This window comes from Canis lupus, chromosome 9 (genome assembly GCF_011100685.1).
Source record: "Canis lupus familiaris isolate Mischka breed German Shepherd chromosome 9, alternate assembly UU_Cfam_GSD_1.0, whole genome shotgun sequence".
Lineage (NCBI taxonomy): Eukaryota > Metazoa > Chordata > Mammalia > Carnivora > Canidae > Canis > Canis lupus.
In genome coordinates this window covers 44,091,304-44,111,745 of record NC_049230.1, presented here as the reverse complement: position 1 = coordinate 44,111,745, position 20,442 = coordinate 44,091,304, and the positions used below count along the sequence as shown (strand labels likewise).

Here is a 20,442-nt window from a genome sequence, read left to right as displayed (position 1 = left end):
ATATAGGGATTTGAGAGACTTAATCTAGGAGATCCAATGTCTGAATAATGGGAGTTTCAAAGAGGGAGGGCGGTGTCACCACCCTCTAGGTTACCTTTGTGTAAATGAGAAAAAGACACCTACCATGGATGAATACACTCTGTGAGTGCAGCTCAGTAAGCAGAAAAAGAGGCAGAAAGAAAAGGATGCCCCTCCTGTAAGCAGACATAGCCTTAAGCTAAGGCGCACAGTTTAGTGAATAGAATCCTGGTTAGATTTCAGTCTCCACCCACCTCCTCAGCAGGGTACCTTTATGCAGTAGCAACAGTGATGCCATGGAAGACAACACACAGAACTTAAGGACCCGAGTTTCACAAGAGAAAAAAGGCCCAGTGAATGCTCAGATCAGTAGATGAAAACAGCCCTATATCAAGGCATAGCAGCATTATGAAATTTCAGTCTTGGAGGAAAGGGGGGTGATTCTCCAGCTTCTGGAAAGAAACAAAACTACAAACAAAAAAGAAAAGGTCACAATGCCCAGAATCAGATTTCAGAAAGGCTTTAGACTTCTCAACAGCAATCTTGGTAGTTTCCAAGCTTTTTCAGACAATGGAGCTACCTCCTCAAGAAGTTAAACATAGTTTCCCTATGACTCAGCAATTCCACCCCCTGTTAGACACCCAAGGGAACTGAACGCATATGCTCCCACAAAACTTGTAAAAAAAAAACTTCATAGCAGCGTTACATACAATATCCAGAAAGTAGGAACAACCCATATGTCTGTCAACTGATAAATGGATAAATAAAATTTGGTATACCCATATAATAGAATACTGTTCAGTCATAAAACATGAATGAAATATTGATACATAGACCAAAGATGAACCTTGAAACATTACGCTAAGTGAAAGAATCCAGATACAAAAGGCCACCTATTGTATGACTCCATTTATATGCAATGTCTAGCTAGAATAGGCAAATCTTAGAGATAGAAAGTAGATTAGTGGTTGCCAGGGGCTGTGGTAGAGAGAAGCAAGGGACAGTAACTGCTAATAAGTGCAGAGTTTCTTTTTGGAGTCATGAAAATATTCTAAAATTAGATAGTGGTGATGATTGCAAAGCCTTGTAGATATACTAATAACTACTGAATGATACACTATAAATTGGTGAAATTTGTGGTATGTGAATTATATCAATTTCTCAAAAAAGACAATGAGGCATTGTCTTCAAGATTGTTTCCTGGCAAACAACAGATCAAATGTGAGGGCTGAATAAAAACATTTTCGGACATGAAAGGTCTCAAAAAATTTACCATTCGCCCACTTTTTCTCAGAAAACTGCTGGAGATGTGCTACCTCAGAATAAGGCAAAGTAAATTCCTATGATAGCAGCAGAATGCATTTCAGGAAGGCAACTGAGTAGCAGATCTGGGGTGCGGGGAAGACCCTAGATAGAGAATTTTTTTTAAATTGTTATTTATTTATGATAGTCACATACACAGAGAGAGAGAGAGGCAGAGACATAGGCAGAGGGAGAAGCAGACTCCATGCAGGAAGCCCCATGTGGGACTGGATCCCGGGTCTCCAGGATCGTGCCGTGGGCCAAAGGAAGAGCTCAACCGCTGCGCCACCCAGGCAGCCCTAGAAAGAGAATTAAGATCTCTAGAAGAGATGTCATCAAGAAAAAAAAAAAAAAATGGAACTAAAAAAGTTAAAACTTTCCCCCAAATTTTCCTTTTGGGAAGTTATATGAAAAGACAAATGGATGGAGTGGGAATTATCAGGAAATACAAAGAAAACTTAGCAATTAAAAAAATAAGAGCTAATTATTTACTTCAGGAAAAACAAAAAATGAAAAAGGAGCAGTTAAATATGTTACAGTGTTCAGCTGTAAAATCATGTAAACACTGCATTTTTATTTAACCCCAAATGGTAATGTAATTACATTGGGAGGATAGGATAAGAGAATGGTGGTACAACAGGGCTAAACTTTCATCTATAATAAGAGGAAATCAACTGAAAAGGTTTAAAATTGATGAATGAAAAGATAGCAATATTGTATATTAGAAACACAGAAATGTGTGAATGTCAGAAGAAACAGTCAAGGGGCACCTGGGTGGCTCAGTGGTTGAGCGTGTCTGCCTTCTGCTCAGGTCGTGATCCTGGGGTCCTGGGATCAAGCCCTGCATTGGGCTCCCCTCGAGGAGCCTGCTTCTCCCTCTGCCTATCTATGTCTCTGCCTCTATCTCTCATGAATAAATAAATTAAAATCTTAAAAAAAAAAAGAAGAAACAGTCAAAAGAGTCAAAAGGAATTACCTCTGGTGAGGGGAACTTTTGTTAAAAGAGTTGACTCTTGTTAGAAGGCTTTTAGTTCTTTTTGACCTTTTAAAATACTTTAATAAAAATAAAATTTTTATAATCCTTTGCAATAAAAGATTACTTAACATCTACCAAAGTTTAAAAAAATGTGTCAAGGAACTCTTGAAAATTATGTTTGCCTTAAATAGAAAAATGTTGTCATTAAACTGATCTTTAGCAGATTTATCAGATATTAAAGCATCAGTGATGGTACCCAGACAACTAAACCATGTTGTTTCTCTAAATTCAAAAACTATTGTTGGAAAATAAAAGTTTAAAATCAAAAGAGGTGATAGGAGCAGAAAGAGAATTGATTATTTGATTTTTTTTTTCTTCTTTCCCCCTGGAGGACTTGGACTGGAGATGGAAGGGGTCTGCGTGCAGGGGAAATGGGTCAAGCATCCAGGCCCCAAGTCTTTACTGAACCCTAAAATAGTTTCCCAAACAGTGTGTGAATGAGTACTTGTTCAGTATCTTCACTAACAGGTGCCTTTAAGAGTTTTTTCCAGGACAAAAGGAATCTTCTGAAACTGGATGTCTCCTCCTCTAGAACCTGAAATCTGTGAGCACTTCATAAATGGCACACTCCAGGCTCCCTGCTAAACCCACATCTAACTGTGATTGCAGCTTTTGTCCAACAGGTAGGAAAACAAAAAATTCCAGAAGTAATCACCATCCAAGAAACTAGGTCTAAGAAGGTGGTAGAGAATGTAAATCCAAACTAATGATAATATACAGAGTGTCCTAATTAGTAGGGCAAAACAATGTTCTTGGTATCTCGTAATCCATTTCACTTTGACTTGTTTAAAAGAATCAGGCACATCCTCACAGCTGCAGATTCAATTCAGCACTGTATTCATATTGATTATTTCTGGAAAGTGGGAGAATCTTGTGAAAGATTCCTGTCTCATATTCAGCTGTGCAGTGGGGAATGAAGGAGAGAGTCCTGTCCCATTCTTGTAATGGAGGGAGTTAGAGAATAGCACTTGCTAGAGCCACCATGGTGGTGGCAATAGCACTTAGGTCAAGATCACCTGGGGAAGGTGAATCTTGAAAACAGAGTTAATCAGGCCTAGGAGTCCAGCAATCCTTTCCTCTGATGGTGGGGTATCTCCCTCCATTGCCATCTTTGGAGGATCATCATGGTGTTTTTTTGAGGAAGCTGGAAAATTTCTTTATAGATAAGAAAATTTCTTTATAGATAAGATAGATAGATGGTAACAGCACTGAGGCTCAGGCTGCTTTGGCATAGGAGGAACTCTAGGGCTCTTGCAGGGGAAGTGAAGGGTCTGGGGAACTCTTGCAGAGACCAGTGCCTGTGGACTTAAGAGACCCTTGGATTTAGGCATGGGGAGGAAGTATGGCCACTTGGCAGAAGTACAGACTCTATATAGCAAAGTGATTATGGTCACACTTGAAATGAAAGGCAGTGTTCTTCTTGCTTCCAGGTCCAAGAACATTTCCTGGTAGACACCATCTGTCCCAACCCCCTGGAAGGCAGACATGGGACAGGTATGGGATACCCTACAGAAAGAGCAGACAAGATTGGCAGCAGATGTCCAAAGTGGAGTGGGGAGAATAGATCCTTGAGAAGGTGGTTCAGGCCTTCTTTGAAGGTTGTCACTTCAGGCAAAGTGACAGAGGCTTTTAATGTACTACTGTATGCACAGCTGTCTGGGTCCTGGTCCAGTGGTCACCAGAGTCACTGGGTTCTTGACAGGAAAGTGTGTCAGCAACATTCATGTGCAGTGGCACAGCCTTAGAAGCCAAGCCCACTGAACAAAGCTACCCAATGATCCTTCAGAGATGCCCCAATCTAAAGGCGGGATTCTGCTGCCTGGACTTCTACCAGAATATAATAAAATACCCCTTTCTAGAAATGCAAATCAAAACTACAATGAGATATCACATCACACCTGTTAGAATAGCTATTATCAAAAAGAAAAGAAGTAACAAGTATTGATGCAGGTGTGGAGAAAATAGAACCCTTGTACACTGTTGGAATGTAAATTGGTAGAGCCACTTTAAAAACAATAGGGAGGTTCCTCAAAATTTTAAAAATAGAAGCACTATATGATCCAGCAAATCCAACTTTTGGGTATATATCCAAAGGACATGAAATCACTATCTCAAAGGGATATCTGAACCTCCATGTTTGTTGCAGCATTATTTACAATAGCCAAGACATGTAAACAACCAAAGTGTCCATCGATGGATGAATGAAGAAAATGTGGTGTACATATATACAATGAAATATTATTCAGCCATAAAAAGAAAGAAATCCTGTCATTTGTAACAAAATGGATGGACCTTCAAAGTCATTATGCTAAGCGAAATAAGTCAGGGAAAGGCAAGTGCTATATGATCTCACTTGTGTGTGGAATCTGAAAGAACTGAACTCACAGAAACAGAGATTAGTGATTACCAGAGACAGGGATTAGGAGGTGGGGGAATGAGTGAAGGTGGTCATAAGGTACCTTCCAGTTATAAGATAAATAAATTCTGGAAATGTAATGTACAGCCTTGGGATTATAGTTAACAATCCTATGCCATATATTTGAAAGTTGCAAGGATGACAAAACATGAGAGACTCCTAACTCTGGGAAACGAACAAGGGATAGTGGAGGTGGGCACCCCACTCCACTTTGGACTCCTAACTCTGGGAAACGAACAAGGGGTAGTGGAGGTTGGGGTGACTGGGTGACGGGCACTGAGGGGGGTACTTGACGGGATGAGCACTGGGTGATATGCTATATGTTGGCAAATTGAACTCCAATAAAAAAAAAGTTGCTAAGAGAGTAGATCATAAAAGTTCTCATCACAAGAAAAAAAATCTTTTTTTTTATTTTTTTATTTTTATTTTTTTATTTTTATTTTTTTAAAATCTTATAACTATGTGAGGTGATGGATGTTAACTAAACCTATTGTGACAATTTCTCAATATATACACAATCAAATCATTATGTTGTACACCTTAGACTAATACAATGTTATATGTTATAATGCCTCAATAAATCTAGGACAAAAATAATAAAAAATATACCTTTTCTAAACATTAAAAAATATATATGCCTTTCTAAAACTAGGATGGAATAGGGTGAAAAAGTTGGCAACAGAAGTCCTAAGAAACTATGGGTGCACCACCAGCCCTGATTTTATCTTCTTGGCAAAATCATTAGTTTGAAAGGCTTGATGGGTTAGGAGCTGTTAACAGTCCCTCCCCAACATGGGCAGAAGGGACAAACATTGTTGGTGGTATTTCATGCTGGGTAGGGTTATTGAGTAGGGCCCTAACTGACACCGCTAGGAGGCTCAGATAAATTTCAAGCAACAAATTGCCCTGCCAGAAGTCTCCTCTTTTTTCAGCACAAACAGAAAGGTGCCCCCAAAAGTTCCCCTTCCTTTCCCCAACTGGGGAGCTTAGAATCTCCAAATACAATTGCAAATGAAGGAGAGAAGGTTGGTATCTGGGTGGCCTATGGACTTTCTTGATTGTAGCAGAGACTATAATACTAGAGCTCTGGCAATGGTTGTAGGGGAGGCTAGGAGCTCTGGAGCTCTGGCTGAATCCAACTGCAATTAAAATTCCTGCCACCTGAGGACACTGTTGGAAAAGATAAAGTGGGAGCACTGGCGATCAAGGCAGCTCACGAATTGGTTATACAATTTAAAGTGGGGTCAGGCAAAGGAGGCGGAAATTGGCATGTTTCCTCAAGCAAAGGAGCTATACAAGACTATGGGGTGGGGGTGGGGGGGTAGTTCTGATAGGGAAGTTAGAGGTGGAACCTGAGGAGATTCCCTTAAAGCACTGGGATGATGTCACAGAATAAGTCTTTATCTGAGGATGAGTTTATTTACGGCAAGAGCCAAATCCTGAACACCATTGCAAGATGGAGAGTGGATGGGCTTGCTCCCCATCCTCAGCTTCCGTCTGACAGAAGGACTAGATTGTTCAGTGGTGAGTGCCTGCGTCCTTGCCCAAGAAGGAAAACAGCAGTCTGAGAGGACATGAGTGTCCCTGGAAGCAGGGTCTGGCTCTTGGCCAAGGAGCTGGCAGGTTGGGGGTGACCAAAGTGGAGCAGGGGCTCAGGGAGAGTTTCCCACATGGAGTGGGAGGGTGTGCTGGAGCTCATGGTAGGGAGTGAATCTACTTTAAAGGAAAAAAGGGTAACCAATATAGAGAATATTTCTTCTGGGTTTTAAGTCATTAGCGAATGAAGAGTGAACAAGTATGGAACAAGATAGTCACAGAGTATTAATTTTGTTGTTGCTGTTATTACTATTTCCCTTGAATAACACCTTAGAAGAAGTGATACCTGTGACATCTGTGAATTCAGAGGCTTCCATGAAATCAGCCCAGTCACAAGGCTACAGTAGAAGCCATTCCAAATAGAAATTCTAATCTTGTTCATATCACACTAATGGTCCACATGAACTCATGTTAACTTTTCTTTGGATTTCATGTTCCCTCCTCTCTCTAGCACTCCCAAACTTCTGAGACTGTCTTGCCTTCCTAGGCTAAAACATCTTTCTCCCTTATCCATCTGCCCTGGCTCACTGCTACATCCTTCCACTGTGCTATAAGCTTCCACTACCACAGACACCCCTGAGGAGTGAGTGTCTTCCTCTGGTTGCCTTTCCCCTCCTATTCTCCTTGGAGTCTCTCTGGATCTGAGCTTCTAGGCCTCATATATGTATCACAGAAGTCAAGAAACCCTTCTGACTTGGCGCAGAGTCTCCACGAACAGTAGCAGAGGGAGAAGGTGAGGAAAGGGACAGGTTTAGTGAACAATTTCTACAGAGCCATCATCTCAACTGATGATTAGTTTTTCATAAGTAATCAAAAAAGAAATAAAATTTAAATTTATTCCTTTTTGGCCCATTCACACAAACAGCCTGAAGTCTTTGGTGAGATAACATACACGCCTGGAAGAATGTATGCTTCTATGTGTATATTTACTCTTTTAAAAAAATGTTAATTCCAGTATAGCTAACAGACGGTGTTATATTAGTTTCAGGTGCACAGTACAGTGATTCCACAATTCTATACATTACTCAGTGCTCATCATAAGTGTATTCTTAATCTCTTCACCTATTTCACTCTGGATATTTACTGTTACATGTGGTAGTTCTCTGTGGCCGAAGAGCTCGTCACCTTCTCCAACCTGGGAGCTTCCCTATTCTTGATTCCTGCTGATTCTACTTTTCCAAAAAGTCTGTTAGTAGTCTATAAAGACTCAAGATCTGTTTTTCCTTTGGTTCTTCATTGAAACCTAAAAGGTAAGCCTTTTTTCCTTAATGTACTTGTTTCCCATCTTCACTACAACCCCTATTCACTTTTTTTTTTTTTTTAAGATTTTTATTTATTTATTTGACACTTGGAGAGAGAGAGAGAGCACAAGCAGGGGAGTGGCAGGCAGAGGGAGAGGGAAAGGCAGACTCCCCACTGAGCAAGGAGCCTGATACGGGGCTCCATTCCAGGGCCCTGAGCTGAAGGCAGACACTTAATGGACTGAGCCACGCAGGTGCCCCTACTTTTGTTTCTTTTAGTAAATAATGTAATGTAGTTAAATAAGTGGGAGATGGATGTGACTCAGAATTCTCAAATGTGTGGCATGAATAGTCACTTCGGGGAATACAGTCGATCATAAACAAATATCCCTCCTTTTTTTTTTTAATTTTTTTTATTTATTTATTTATCATAGTCACAGAGAGAGAGGCAGAGACACAGGCAGAGGGAGAAGCAGGCTCCATGCACCGGGAGCCCCACGTGGGACTCGATCCTGGGTCTCCAGGATCGCGCCCTGGGCCAAAGGCAGGCGCCAAACCGCTGCGCCACCCAGGGATCCCAATATCCCTCCTTTTAAGACTACTATCAGAACTGTTTCTCCTAAAAATTGATTTTATAAGCCACTTACTTTATTGTAAAAAAAAATCTGTATATCTGAATTGCAACCATGTTTTATTGCTGTTAGATTTAGACCACAATTAAGTGTAAATTTACCTCTGATATATTCACCAATGAGCTGTAAATTAACTTCCACATGCTTAGCAGTTGGATCAAAGTCACAAATATTCTCGACTAAATATCTGCTAACATACTGTGAACAAAAGAACAAAAGTGATGGGGGAGCACCAGCAAGTGGAAGTAGAGTACCCAATTCACCAGTTTACATAATTCCATTTATGTACATTTTAAAACAGGCAAAACCAATCTATGGTGTTAGAAGTCAGGAATGATTCTGATCTGGTCACTCTGGGGTGTGTGTGGGTGTGTGTACGAATGTGTGATGCGGGGTGTATGGGAGAGGATACAAAGGAAGGTTTTGGGGATGCTGCTAATGTTTCTTGATCTAGATGCTGGTTAAAAATGTTCATTGTATGAAAATCCTTGCATTTGTACATTTAGGATTTGTACAATTATTATTGGTAGACCGAAACCTGTGTGTGTTATTCTTCAGTAAAGAGAGTACTTTTAAAAACTTACCAGTTTACACTTCTCCCAATTTCCAAACTCACTTGATAATTCCAACTCTGGATGGATGAACAAAATAACCCCTATCAGGATGTCCTGTACTAGCTTTATGTTGGCTTCCAACTCCTGGGTCTTGCTGTCTGGTAGAGATACGGACTCTGCTGGAATATGATAATCATAGATCAACAGTGATACAAAGTCTATGGAGGTAAGCAATCGGAGGCTTTCTTGCAGCTCTTGTAGCATGATTCGGAAAAAGAGAACTCCTGCCCGCTGGACTTCTCCTACATTTTCAATCTCTGAAACAATAGGGTGACATTCCCCACATTCAGTACATATATTAGTTTTTCAGAGCATTCTGAGCATATACAGTACACTTCTTTTTTTCCAGGAAAAAGGCCATATCCTATGGTTTTAAACAATCTTAGTTTCTCTAGTCATGAAATCAAAACATGGAAATGAAATTATACCTGAAGCTCACAGGAAGAGGCTTTAAGGAAAGGTAAAAACTCAGGTTTTGAGGTTGGACCTTAGTTTGAATACCTACTCTCTCCCTTTTGTCTTTCTGAACCCCCTTTTCCTCTCTGTGAGCATGGAGCTGATCCCTACTTCCCTGGTGATCTGCGGGAATTAAATGAGGTGATATATGTAAAAGTGCTTAGTGGATAAGTACATAGTGGATGCTTATAAGACATGAATTTTGTTCTTTTTTCTTCTTAACCCACCTTACCTAATGGCAAGAAACCTCTCAGATTAATCCCACACATTACTCTATTTACTCCATCCTAGGTAGCTAAAGGTTTCCATGCTTCCTTCTTCCCTCTCTTATGCCCAAACTGGTTTTGTGCTAAGAGTAGCCTCATGGGTGTGGAATCCCAGGCATGAGGGTCTAGTCTTGGCTCTGCCATTAGCTTGCTATTGGATCATTACTTTCATGGGCTTTAGCTTCTTTATCTGTAAAACAAAATGTTCCATTGAATTAGTGCTGTGTAATACAGTGGAAAGAACACCCAAACTGGGGTGCAAATCCAGGCTTCACCACTTGTTAACTGTGTGGTTTGGTGCAAGTTGTTTTGTTTTTCTGAACTTTACTTTCTGTACCTATAAAATGAGTTATCACCATTCGCCTGAGTTATTATGGTAAGGACTAATTGAAATTACATATTTAAAGCACTCGATATACAATGGGGCATTTGATAAATGCCAGTTCTACATTGCTTTTATGAGCCCCCTTCCAGTTCTACACCATGATTCCAGCCAAGGAGGTGAGATTCGTGCCCTTCGCTCTAATTTATAGACCATACTCATTAGCCCAAGACTGCATGAGGGAATTTCTTTGACTTAGAAAGAGCTGTATATTGTCATTCCATTTAGAAAATGCACCCTTCTGTGATTCCTTTGGTATTTATTAAACCCATGAATTGAGATTGTTGCCTCACTCACGATACCTAGGATATAGTTTTTCTTTATTTCTCCAGATAATTCGCCCAGTATTTCGTAGCAGGCAGCTTGGACCACTTTCATCATTTTCTGTAGGTCTTTAAATTCTCGATACAATAACATTTTACTCTTGCCAATGTTAAAATCAAGAACTCCCAAAGCTTTTCCTGTTCTCTCACGGAGTGGAATTAGTATGTGGTTTTCTCCACAGACAGAGGCCAAGACAACTTCGGAACTGTCTGTACATTTAAAGAGGAAGTCTCTGAAACCAAAACCAAATAAGCATGAGGACATAAAACATCAGCCTGCTCATAAAATTCCACCCAAATGTCCTGAATCACTCTTTTGTGCCAACAGTGCTGCAGCCGCACCAGCCCTTATTCCATCTGCCTGCACTGCTCCTCTCTGTGATTGCACAGAGCTCTCTCCCTCAGTTCACTCATCTGATAGAGAAGCCTTCTCTGATCAAGCCATCTAAGGTCACTCTCCAGCATGCTGCTCTGCTTTATTGTCTTTGCTAGACTTATGCTTTTCTGAAGGTATTTGGGGTTTTTTGTTTGTTTGTTTACATATTGTCCAGTACGTATCTGTTGAATGCCAGAAGGAACAGGGAGTATGTTAGGTAGGTCAGGCTCCCTAGAAGCAGAGCCTGAGACAGGAATGTTTATGCAAAGGATTTATTGAGGAAGTGCTTTCTGGGAAAACCTATAAAGGTCTGAGGAAAGTAGAAAAGGGAAGGAGAAGCTAATTAAGAATGTGAAGACTAGGGGCACGTGGGTGGCTCAGTTGGTTAAGCGTCTGCCTTGGTCTTGGGTCCTTGGAGAGGAGGGGATTGGGTAACTGGGTGATGGACATTAAGGAGGGCATGTGATGTAGTGAGCACTGGGAATTATATAAGACTGATGAATCACTGAATTCTACCTCTGAAACTAATAATACACTATATGTTAATTGATTAAAATAAAATAAAAATGTAATAAGTATGTGAAGGCTAGGGGCACCTGGGTGGCTCAGTTTCCTAAGTATCCAACTCTTGATTTTGGCTTAGGTCATGATCTCAGGGTCTTGAGACTGAGCCCCACGTCGGGTTCAGTGCTGGGCGGGGGGGTCTGCTTGAGATTCTCCCTGCTCCTCCACCGATTCGTGAGCACACTCTCTCTCAATAAATTAAAAAATAAATAAATAAATAAAATAAAATAAATAAAATAAAATAAAATCTTTTTTTAATATACACATCTCTATATTTATATATTAGATATAGGCACAGGGGTGGGCAGGAGCACCAGGCTGTCCTCGTGCCCCCAGCTCCACTTCTGTTCACCCACATATAGAGGCAGCAGGGGGTGTTAGATGTGGCAGCTTTGGGGGAGGGGGTTTAGGCCTGGGCCCTGCCCCTCAGGGGGACTAGCCCTGGAGCCTCAGGAATATTCCTTCAGGGAAAAAGGGGTGAGGTTTTAATGGGTCAGTGTCCCCCATACCCCCACCACCCTTCAGTCGGTCTCGGGCAGCCAGAGCCCTTCCATTCCAGAACTACCAGAGACTGGGATAGCTGGGGTAGACGAAGGCAAGCAGCAGAGGGCGATTTACTTTGGGGCCACCTAAGCCCCTCAGGTCCTGGGAGGGGAGGCGGGGCAGAGGGAGCCTTGGCCTGCCTGGAGCAGGAGACCAGAGCAAAGCCGTGGAAGGTGGCCAGGTGCACCCTCTGCCCGGACCTGGGCCATCTGGGGTCTGGGTGGGGCACAGTGCCCATTTCCTAACAGTCTGGCAGGGGAGGGGCAGGCAGGAGGCAGAGCCAGGCCCCAAGGAAGAGAGGTGTCTGTCCAGACTAGGGGGCCTCCAGTGCCCCAGGCTGGAAGCGGGCTGTCTCCTGGAAGATGAGCTCCTTCAGACGGTCCTTGGGTAGATCACCAGCTCCATTTTGAAGGTGAAAGGCTCCTCAGCAACTGGCTCATCTGTTGGGTCGTAGTAGTACTGCTCCAAGTAGGGATGAGCCAGTGCTTCTTCCACTGTGATCCGTTTGTTGGGGTTAAAGGTCAACATCCGGTCTAGCAGGTCAAGGGCTTTGGAGTCTGACTTGGGAAAAAGCTTGGCCCATGCCACCTTGGTCTGGGAGGGCAGAGACTGTAGGTAGTTTCGGGCCTTCATATTGATGATACAGTTCAAGTCCTCCTAGGATGGGGAGCCTAGGATACCTAGAATGTGGTTGAGCTGGTCCAGGTAGTGCTTGCCAGGGAAGATGGGCCCGTTGGAGAGCATCTCAGCTAGAATGCAGCCCACAGACCAGATGTCGATGGACTTGGTATAGCCCTTAGAGTTAAGCATGATTTCTGGAGCCCGGTACCAGCGTGTGGCCACATATTCTGTCAGGAAGCCAGTGTGGTCATGCTCAGGATCGGCAATCCCGGCCAGGCCAAAATCGCAGATCTTAAGGTCACAGGTGGTGTTGATGAGCAGGTTAGAGGGCTTTAAATCCTGGTGGAGCACATTGGCTGAGTGGATATACTTGAGGCCTCGCAGGATCTGGTAGAGGAAGTAGCAAACATGGTCGTTGCTCAGCTGCTGGCTTTTGCGCAGCTTGTATAGGTCTGTCTCCATCAGGTCTTGCACAATGTAGACATCTTCATGGCGTCCAGGGTGGGCGCCCGCAGAATGTCCCGAATGCCAATGACGTTCTCATGGCAGAAGCACAGCAAGATCTGGATCTCCCTCAGTGTACGCTGGCAACAGGTCTGATGCTCAAAGGGGCTGATTTTCTTGATGGCCACGCGAACCTTGCGCACGTGGTCGTAAGCTGGGCTGACCATGCCGTAAGCGCCCTCGCGGATGTAGTGCAGCTGGGTGTAGCGCGGACCCACGTTGAACGGCTGCCCTTTCACCACCTCCCCCTCACCCAAGATCCCCGGCGACCCCATCAGTTTCCCGGGGCTCCCTGCCCCCGCCCCCCTGAGCCGCCGCCGCTGTCTCCACTCCTCCCCTCCCGCCTCCCCGCCTCCAAATAAAATAAAATCTTAAAAAAAAAAAAAAAAAAAAAAGAATGCGAAGGCTAACCTCAGTCCTATTCCAAGGGAGCTCTGGAAGGCAAATTGTGCCAAAGAATTTGCCCCACCTTGAAGCAGTCATTGGCTCTAAGATGCTTTGAGTGTGTGTTTACATAACTGTGAGACACACCTAGTAAGGGGCTCCCATCACTCAAGGGCACTCCTCCAGAGCAAGTTATGGTGTGAGTCATTAGCAGCTGTACCTGCAGCAGCTGGCAAAAAAATATATTAGGGATCTGGGTAGCAGCGGCAGTACTTCCTCAAGGGGCCTGAGATTCTCATTGAAATGTATAGATGCTTCTGTCTCTAGTGACACACAGACACATCTCTCTCTTTTTCTTTTAACCTCTTTAACCCCCTTCCTAGTCTACATTGATATTGAGATGTCATTCTTCTGAGATATTTGTAAAAATGTTGGTGTTTGCATAGCCTCAAAAAGTACATTTATGGCTCATAACATCAATCCTATAATGCCAGGTAAGATTATATCCTCTTTTTTTTTGCTGTTCACACCCCTTCCTGCTGCTAAGCCACCAATCTGTGTCTTTACCATAGTAATGATGCATCATGCTAAACTTGCCAGGCATAACAATAAAGCTGATTGGTCAACAAAGTTCCTCAAAATGCAACTGTTCTAAGTTACACACAGGAGTCAAAGGTAATGAGTCTGGGTGTCACAAGGACTCTGATAAAACGCTTGACCAGCACAAGGAATAAGTATGTGGAAAAGAGCTTAAACCTGAATGAACATTTAGGTATGAGGCCACACTAAAATTTAATTACCGCATGTGGTGCTCCGCTTCGGCAGCACATATACTAATTACCGCATGTACTTCAATGTCAAATTAGCCCTCTGAACTGAGATTGGTTACTGCCTACTCAATTTTTGCAATATGTGTGTCCATTGTTAAGATCTGTTTTGCACCTGTCTACGGATGGGCAATGTTCCTTGCATCCCACAGGGAAAGGCACTCAAAATAATCCAGAACTGGATACTTTAATTAAAGACCATATTCTCTGCTTCCTCCCCACCTTTGCCCAGACTGTTGTCTCTTCCTCCTCTTCCTCCTCCTCCTCCTCCTTCTCCTCCACCTCCTCCTCCTCCAAGGTTTTATTTATTCATGAGAGACACAGAGAGAGAGAGAATGGCAGAGACATAGGCAGAGGGAGAAGCAGGCTCCATGCAGGGAGCCTGATGTGGGACTCCATCCTGGGACCACAGGACCACTCCCCAAGCCAAAGGCAGATGCTCAACCACTGAGCCACACAGACGTTCCCAGCCTGTCTTCTTTATTTGCTTAAAAAAAATTTTTTTAAACAAATGGTTTCCTTTTTTTCTTAAGATTTTATTTATTTGACAAAGAGGGAGAGAGAGCACAAGCAGGGGGAGCAGCAGGAAGTCTCCTAAACAGGGAGCCTGATGTGGGGCTCAATCCCAGGAATCTGGGATCATGACCTGAGCTGAAGGCAGATACTTAACTGACTGAGCCACCCAGCCTGTCTTTAAATGAAAAATACACATTCACAGGCTTGTTAACATTAAGATGATGAGCTCGGGTAAGTGTATGTATTTTTCACAGTCCTGGTGGTTTTTTGTTGAATTCCATGTTTACCAGGAAATCCTAGAAAATAAAACACTTATTGTGCTTAAAAACATGCAATTTTAATATAAAATACCAATGAAACCTGTTTTAAAAAGGACTTGAAGGGGGAAGGAGTTAACATGTCCCACAAAGACAAGAATTTTTCTTTAAAAATCAATCGGAATAGGATTCAGGTATATACTAATAATAGGCAAAAGCTGTGTCTCTCAGGGCTGCTAACTTGGAGGGGGAATGTGTTTTGGCAGTCAAACAAAACAGGCATAAAGATGTATCTCATACCTGAAGATGCATGTCTTCCTGAAAATTATAGGGGGGTTCCTGTGGATTTCTGTTAGACCCAGGTGTCTGGTAACCATCATATTGCGTAAAACATAGTCTGAATCCTTGAAAAGATGAAGGAGTTTCAATAGAGAGGAATAATTAGACCTCATTTTCCCAGTAAAGGTTTTGGGAACAGAAAAATAGGAAAAAAATTAGGAAAGTTTAGATGATCTCTATCTTGAAGCATCTGAGACATTTTATTTAATACCATTAAGAACAAGGTGTGCACAAGAGAAAAATTTCAAATTACAATATTCTTTTAAGCACAGAAACTTATTTTTTAAATAATTTTGATAAAACCATGTGTTTATATTATTTTTTATGTGAAAAGTACAATGTAGAGCATTTGAAAAATACAGAAAAGTCCAAGGAAAATAAGAACAATAAAAAATATTCTCCCATGAGACCTTTGTCTTCACCATCTCATCAAAACCATTATGGTTAAGGTCACTAGTGATTCTCTCATTGTGAAATCCACTGATTAACCCCTAATCATTATCTTCCACTACATCAGCATTTGACTCAGGGAACAACTCTCTTCTTGACATACTTTTTTCACTTGGCTTTTGGGACATCACTCTCTTCAGGTTCTCCTATGAATCACTCATATTCCTTTCTGCTTCTTTCTCTTCCTCACCTCTAAGAGATTTATAAACTGTAGGTCATAATCAACCTATGGGTTGTGAAAATATTTTAATGCCTTTCTTTTCTCTCTTTTCTTTTCTTTTCTTTTCTTTTCTTTTCTTTTCTTTTCTTTTCTTTTCTTTTCTTTTCTTTTCTTTTCTTTTCTTTTCTTTTCTTTTCTTTTCTTTTCTTTTCTTTACCAAGAGAGTGCACACAAATGGGGAGGGGCAGAGGGAGAAGGAGAGCATCTTAAGCATGCTCCATGCTAAGCGTGGAGTCATCAAAAGGCTCAATCTCCCCACTCTGAGATCATGACCTGAACAAAATCAAGAGTTGATGCTTAGTTGACTGAGCCCCCCATTTTAATGCCTTTTAAAAACAGATTTATTGAAGTATCACTGATAAACAAAAAACTGCACATATTTTATGTATACAATTAGATGAGCTTGGAATAAGTCTCACCAACTTTCTTTTTTGGTAGAGATTAGTTTATTTATAAGAAAGTAAGATTAACATATCCTGTAAAATATACTAAACTGTAGAAAAGACAAATTCAATTAGAAGAAATAAAAAGGGGTTTTCATTTCCACCTGTAAACAATTCTGTGATTAAAAGGGAAACTGATAATAGAATTAATAGTGACTGTATGATGAATGGTGCTCTGAAGAAGCACACTGCTGTGTAGTATGGAGCTTCCTCTTGCGATGACCTCAAGTGTTCCCTCAAACTTTTTGGACAAAAAGTGTTCTCCACAGAGTATTTAGCAAACTAGAAAGATTCTCTGATGTTGGCAAATGAGCATTCAGCTTTTACTAATTTCTTTCTTCCATGGCTTATTTAGTGTTATATATATTAGACTAACATGATTTTTTAGAGTCTCACTGTGACTATGTTTCTAGGTTTAAATCTTTAGCCCAAACTAAACAATTCCTCTCCTGTTTCCACTTCTCCCCCAAAATTGTGTCAGTCTGGCCACTTCTGTTAAGACTACAAGCATAATATAGAAAATAAGGGGCTCATAAATACTATACCTAATAATAAGCTTTTCATTTAATTTCAGTTGGACCAAGAAACTATAAATTCAGCAAGTGCCTCAGTAATTATTCAGTAATGAGATAATTACTCTGGTCAAAAATTTCCAGGAAACTGTTCAGAAAAAGAGCTGCAATGATACTATCCCCCATTTTATTTGTTCTGCTACTGGCTTGTTATTCCCCACCCCCTTACTTTTCCAATACAGGTTTGCTCCGCTATCTGAAAGTAGAGCATACCTAAGAAACTTTTCATAAGCTAAAACAGCATAAAGTGAAAAACTAATAACTTACACATTTTTTGAGATTTTTGAGCATTCCTGGACTCTCAGGCTTTTAGAGCACATCTTGCTAATGGATGCACAATATAAATTGAGATCAAGCACAGATGCTCACAGATACAGTTTGAAGGTGTGGTGGCTTGATGCTGACTGCAGTTGTGGGGTGAGGAGAGCTTAATAGGGCCGCTCTTGCTGCTCTACAGACTCACTGCAAAACAAATGCTGAACACCATTTTCACTTTTTGCCTTTCTAAAAATAAAAGCAAAACTGCTCATCAGATTTCTTTCGGTTAGCAAAAACAGGTACTAATGAGGGTCTTTTGTAAAAGAGAAGTGACCTAACATGAACTTTTGGAAAGTGGGGATACTAGCATCTGTCATTCTCACTTTATGCATTACACATTTTTCTCCTTTTTTTTGTTTTTATTATTTTTTAATTTCAGCTTTATTGAGATATAATTGAAAATAAAATTGTAAGATTTTTTAAGTTTAAATTCAATTAATAACTATATTAGTTAATTATATTAGTTAATTGACTATCAATTAACTATTATTAGTTTCAGAGGTAGAGTTAAGTGATTCATTAGTCTTATATAATACTCAGTGACCATTACATTACATACCCTCCTTAATGTCCATCATCCAGTTACTCCATCTCTCAATGGATATCTAGGCTCTTTTCCATAGTCAGGCTATTGTGGACATTGCTGCTATAAACATTGAGGTGCAGGTGCCCCTTCAGGTCACTACATTTGTATCTTTGGGGTAAATACCTAGTAGTGCAATTGCTGGGTCATAGAGCACTATTTTCAACTTTTTGAGGAAGCTTCATACTGTTTTCCAGAGTGGTTGCACCAGTTTGCATTCCCACCAAAGTGTAAGAGGGTTCCCTTTGCTTTGCATCCTCACCAATATCTGTTGTTTCCTGAGTTGTTAATTCTAGCCATTCTGACAGGTGTGAGGTTGTATCTCATTGTGGTTTTGATTTGTGTCTCCCTGATGTCAAGTGGTGTTTAGCATTTTTTCATGTGTCTCTTGGCCATTTATTTTTTTATGTCTTCTTTGGAGAAATGTCTGTTCGTCTTCTGCTCATTTCTTGTTTGAATTATTTTTTCTTTGGGTGTTGAGTTTGATAACTTCTTTATAGATTTTGGATACTAGCCCTTTATCTGATAAGACATTTGCAAATATCCTTTCCCATTCTGTCAGTTGACTTTGGTTTTGTCAACTGTTTACTTTGCTGTGCAAAAGCTTTTTATCTTGACAGAGTCCCAATAGTTCATTTTTGCCTTTGTTTTCCTTGCCTTTGGAGAGGTGTGACATGTCTAGCAAGAAGTTGCTGCAGCTGAGGTCACAGAGATTGCTGCCTGTGTTCTCCTCTAGGATTTTGATGGATTCCTGTCTCACATTTAGGTCTTTCATTCATTTTGAATCTATTTTTGTGTATGGTGTATGGAAATGGTCCAGTTTCATTCTTCTGCATGTGGCTGTCTAATTTTCCCAACACCATTTGTTGAAGAGACTGCCTTTTTTCCATTGGATCTTCTTTCCTGCTTTGTCAAAAATTAGTTGACTATAGAGTTGAGAGTCCATTTCTGGGTTCTCTAGTCTGTTGCATTGATCTATGGCTGTTTTAGTGCCAGTACCATACTGTCTTGATGATCACAGCTTTGTAATAGAGCTTGAAGTTTGGAATTGTGATGCCAACAGCTTTGGTTTTCTTTTTCAACATTCTTTTAGCTATTTGGGGTCTTTTCTGGTTCCATACAAATTTTAAGATTATTTGTTCCAGCTCTGTGAAAAAGTTAATGGTGTTTTGATAGGGATTTCATTGAATGTATAGATTGCTCTAGGTAGCATAGACATTTTACCAATATTTGTTCTTCTAATCCATGTTCATGGAACGTTTTTCCATTTCTTTGTGTCTTCTTCAATTTCTTTCTAGAGTGTTCTATAGTTTTCTGAGCATAGATCCTTTGCTTCTTTGATTAAATTTATTCCTAGGTATCTTATAGGATGCATCACACATTATTTAGTATTTATCCTCTCGCTTTTCTCTTTTGACAAGTATTTTTTTTTAAGAATGAAATAGAATAGAAAATATACTCAAATAGTAAAAGTAGGTATTGTTTTGTGAAACTTCTGTTTTAAGTGTGTGGTGTTTGTATTTTTGTCAGGGGTCAGTATACAAAATGTTTTTCATATAATAGGTCAAAGTCAACATAATTTTTATTTTTTTATTTTTTATTTTTTTTAACATAATTTTGAGCCACAATGATTCCAAACACTTGGATTATCTCAGGGCTTGGACCTCAGACTTCTTTTCTATCCTCGCTCATTCTCTTGGTTATTCCATCTAGTCTCATGGTTTTTATTTTGCTTTTGGTTATTATGGTAAAATATACATAGCATAATATTATCACTTTAGCCATTTAAAAGTATAGAATTTGGTGGCATGAAATACATTCACCGTGTTGTCTCATGGTTTTAAATACCATTTATTTGCTAGGGGGGATTTCTATCCAAACACTAGTTCATATATTCAACTGCCTATTTAATATCTCCATTTAGAGTCTAAAAGACATTTCATTTTTTAAATTAAATTTATTTTTTTATTGGTGTTCAATTTGCCAACATATAGAATAACACCCAGTGCTCATCCTATCAAGTACCCTAAAAGGCATTTCAAATTATAGTTTAAAAAATTGTTTTCAACTTAATAGGTAAAGGTTTACTTTTACTTAACTTTGTACTTATTTCATTATAGAATGGAACTTTTTTCAATGTTTATTGAATATGCTTAAAAATTTTTTTTTAGTATACTTGTCTTTATTTTTCTTTTGGATTTTTAAAAAATCTTACTAAGTTGTGTAGAACAATGTTAACTCTTTGTTAAATATTGGCAATTTCGTCCCACTTTGACTAAAGTTATTTATTTTGTCTTTAATTTTGGTGCAGGGAAGTTCTATATTATTATGTCATCATTGTAGCAACTTCACAGTTGTTTCAACCTGTGATGTAGGGTTAACTGTTCTTCCCCAGACCAAGACTGTAAATTCCCTCTCATCCCTTATTTTCTTAGCTATGATCATGCATTTATTCTTCTTCCAGATTAAAATTAAAATAATTTGGTCAATTTAAAAAATAATTTTGGGATTTTTTTCTTGGAATTTTGTTAAACTTATAAATAGTTTTTGGAAGAAATTATATATATATATTTTTAATTTTTACTTATTTATGATAGTCACAGAGAGAGAGAGAGAGGCAGAGACACAGGCAGAGGGAGAAGC

At 40.2% G+C, this 20,442-nt stretch overlaps 1 protein-coding gene and 1 pseudogene across 29 annotated transcripts in view; both read right to left on the bottom strand.

The window, feature by feature from the left end:
* Positions 1-20,442, bottom strand: part of EFCAB5 (EF-hand calcium binding domain 5) — a 181,311-nt gene that overhangs the window by 5,964 nt on the left and 154,905 nt on the right. For 9 of the 29 annotated variants that reach the window (XM_038548378.1, XM_038548377.1, XM_038548383.1 and 6 more), the window contains 3 exons: positions 10,262-10,515; positions 8,826-9,112; positions 8,343-8,439 (listed from right to left, as the gene is read on the bottom strand). In XM_038548378.1, coding sequence (XP_038404306.1) covers positions 8,343-8,439; positions 8,826-9,112; positions 10,262-10,515 — 638 coding nt within the window. Of the gene's footprint in view, positions 1-1,558; positions 1,620-8,342; positions 9,113-10,261; positions 10,516-14,722; positions 14,914-15,174; positions 15,279-20,442 lie in introns of those variants that run through there. The other 20 variants (XR_005364730.1, XM_038548391.1, XM_038548386.1 and 17 more) reach the window with 19 other exon arrangements.
* On the bottom strand, positions 11,256-14,079 carry LOC102154403 (annotated as a pseudogene).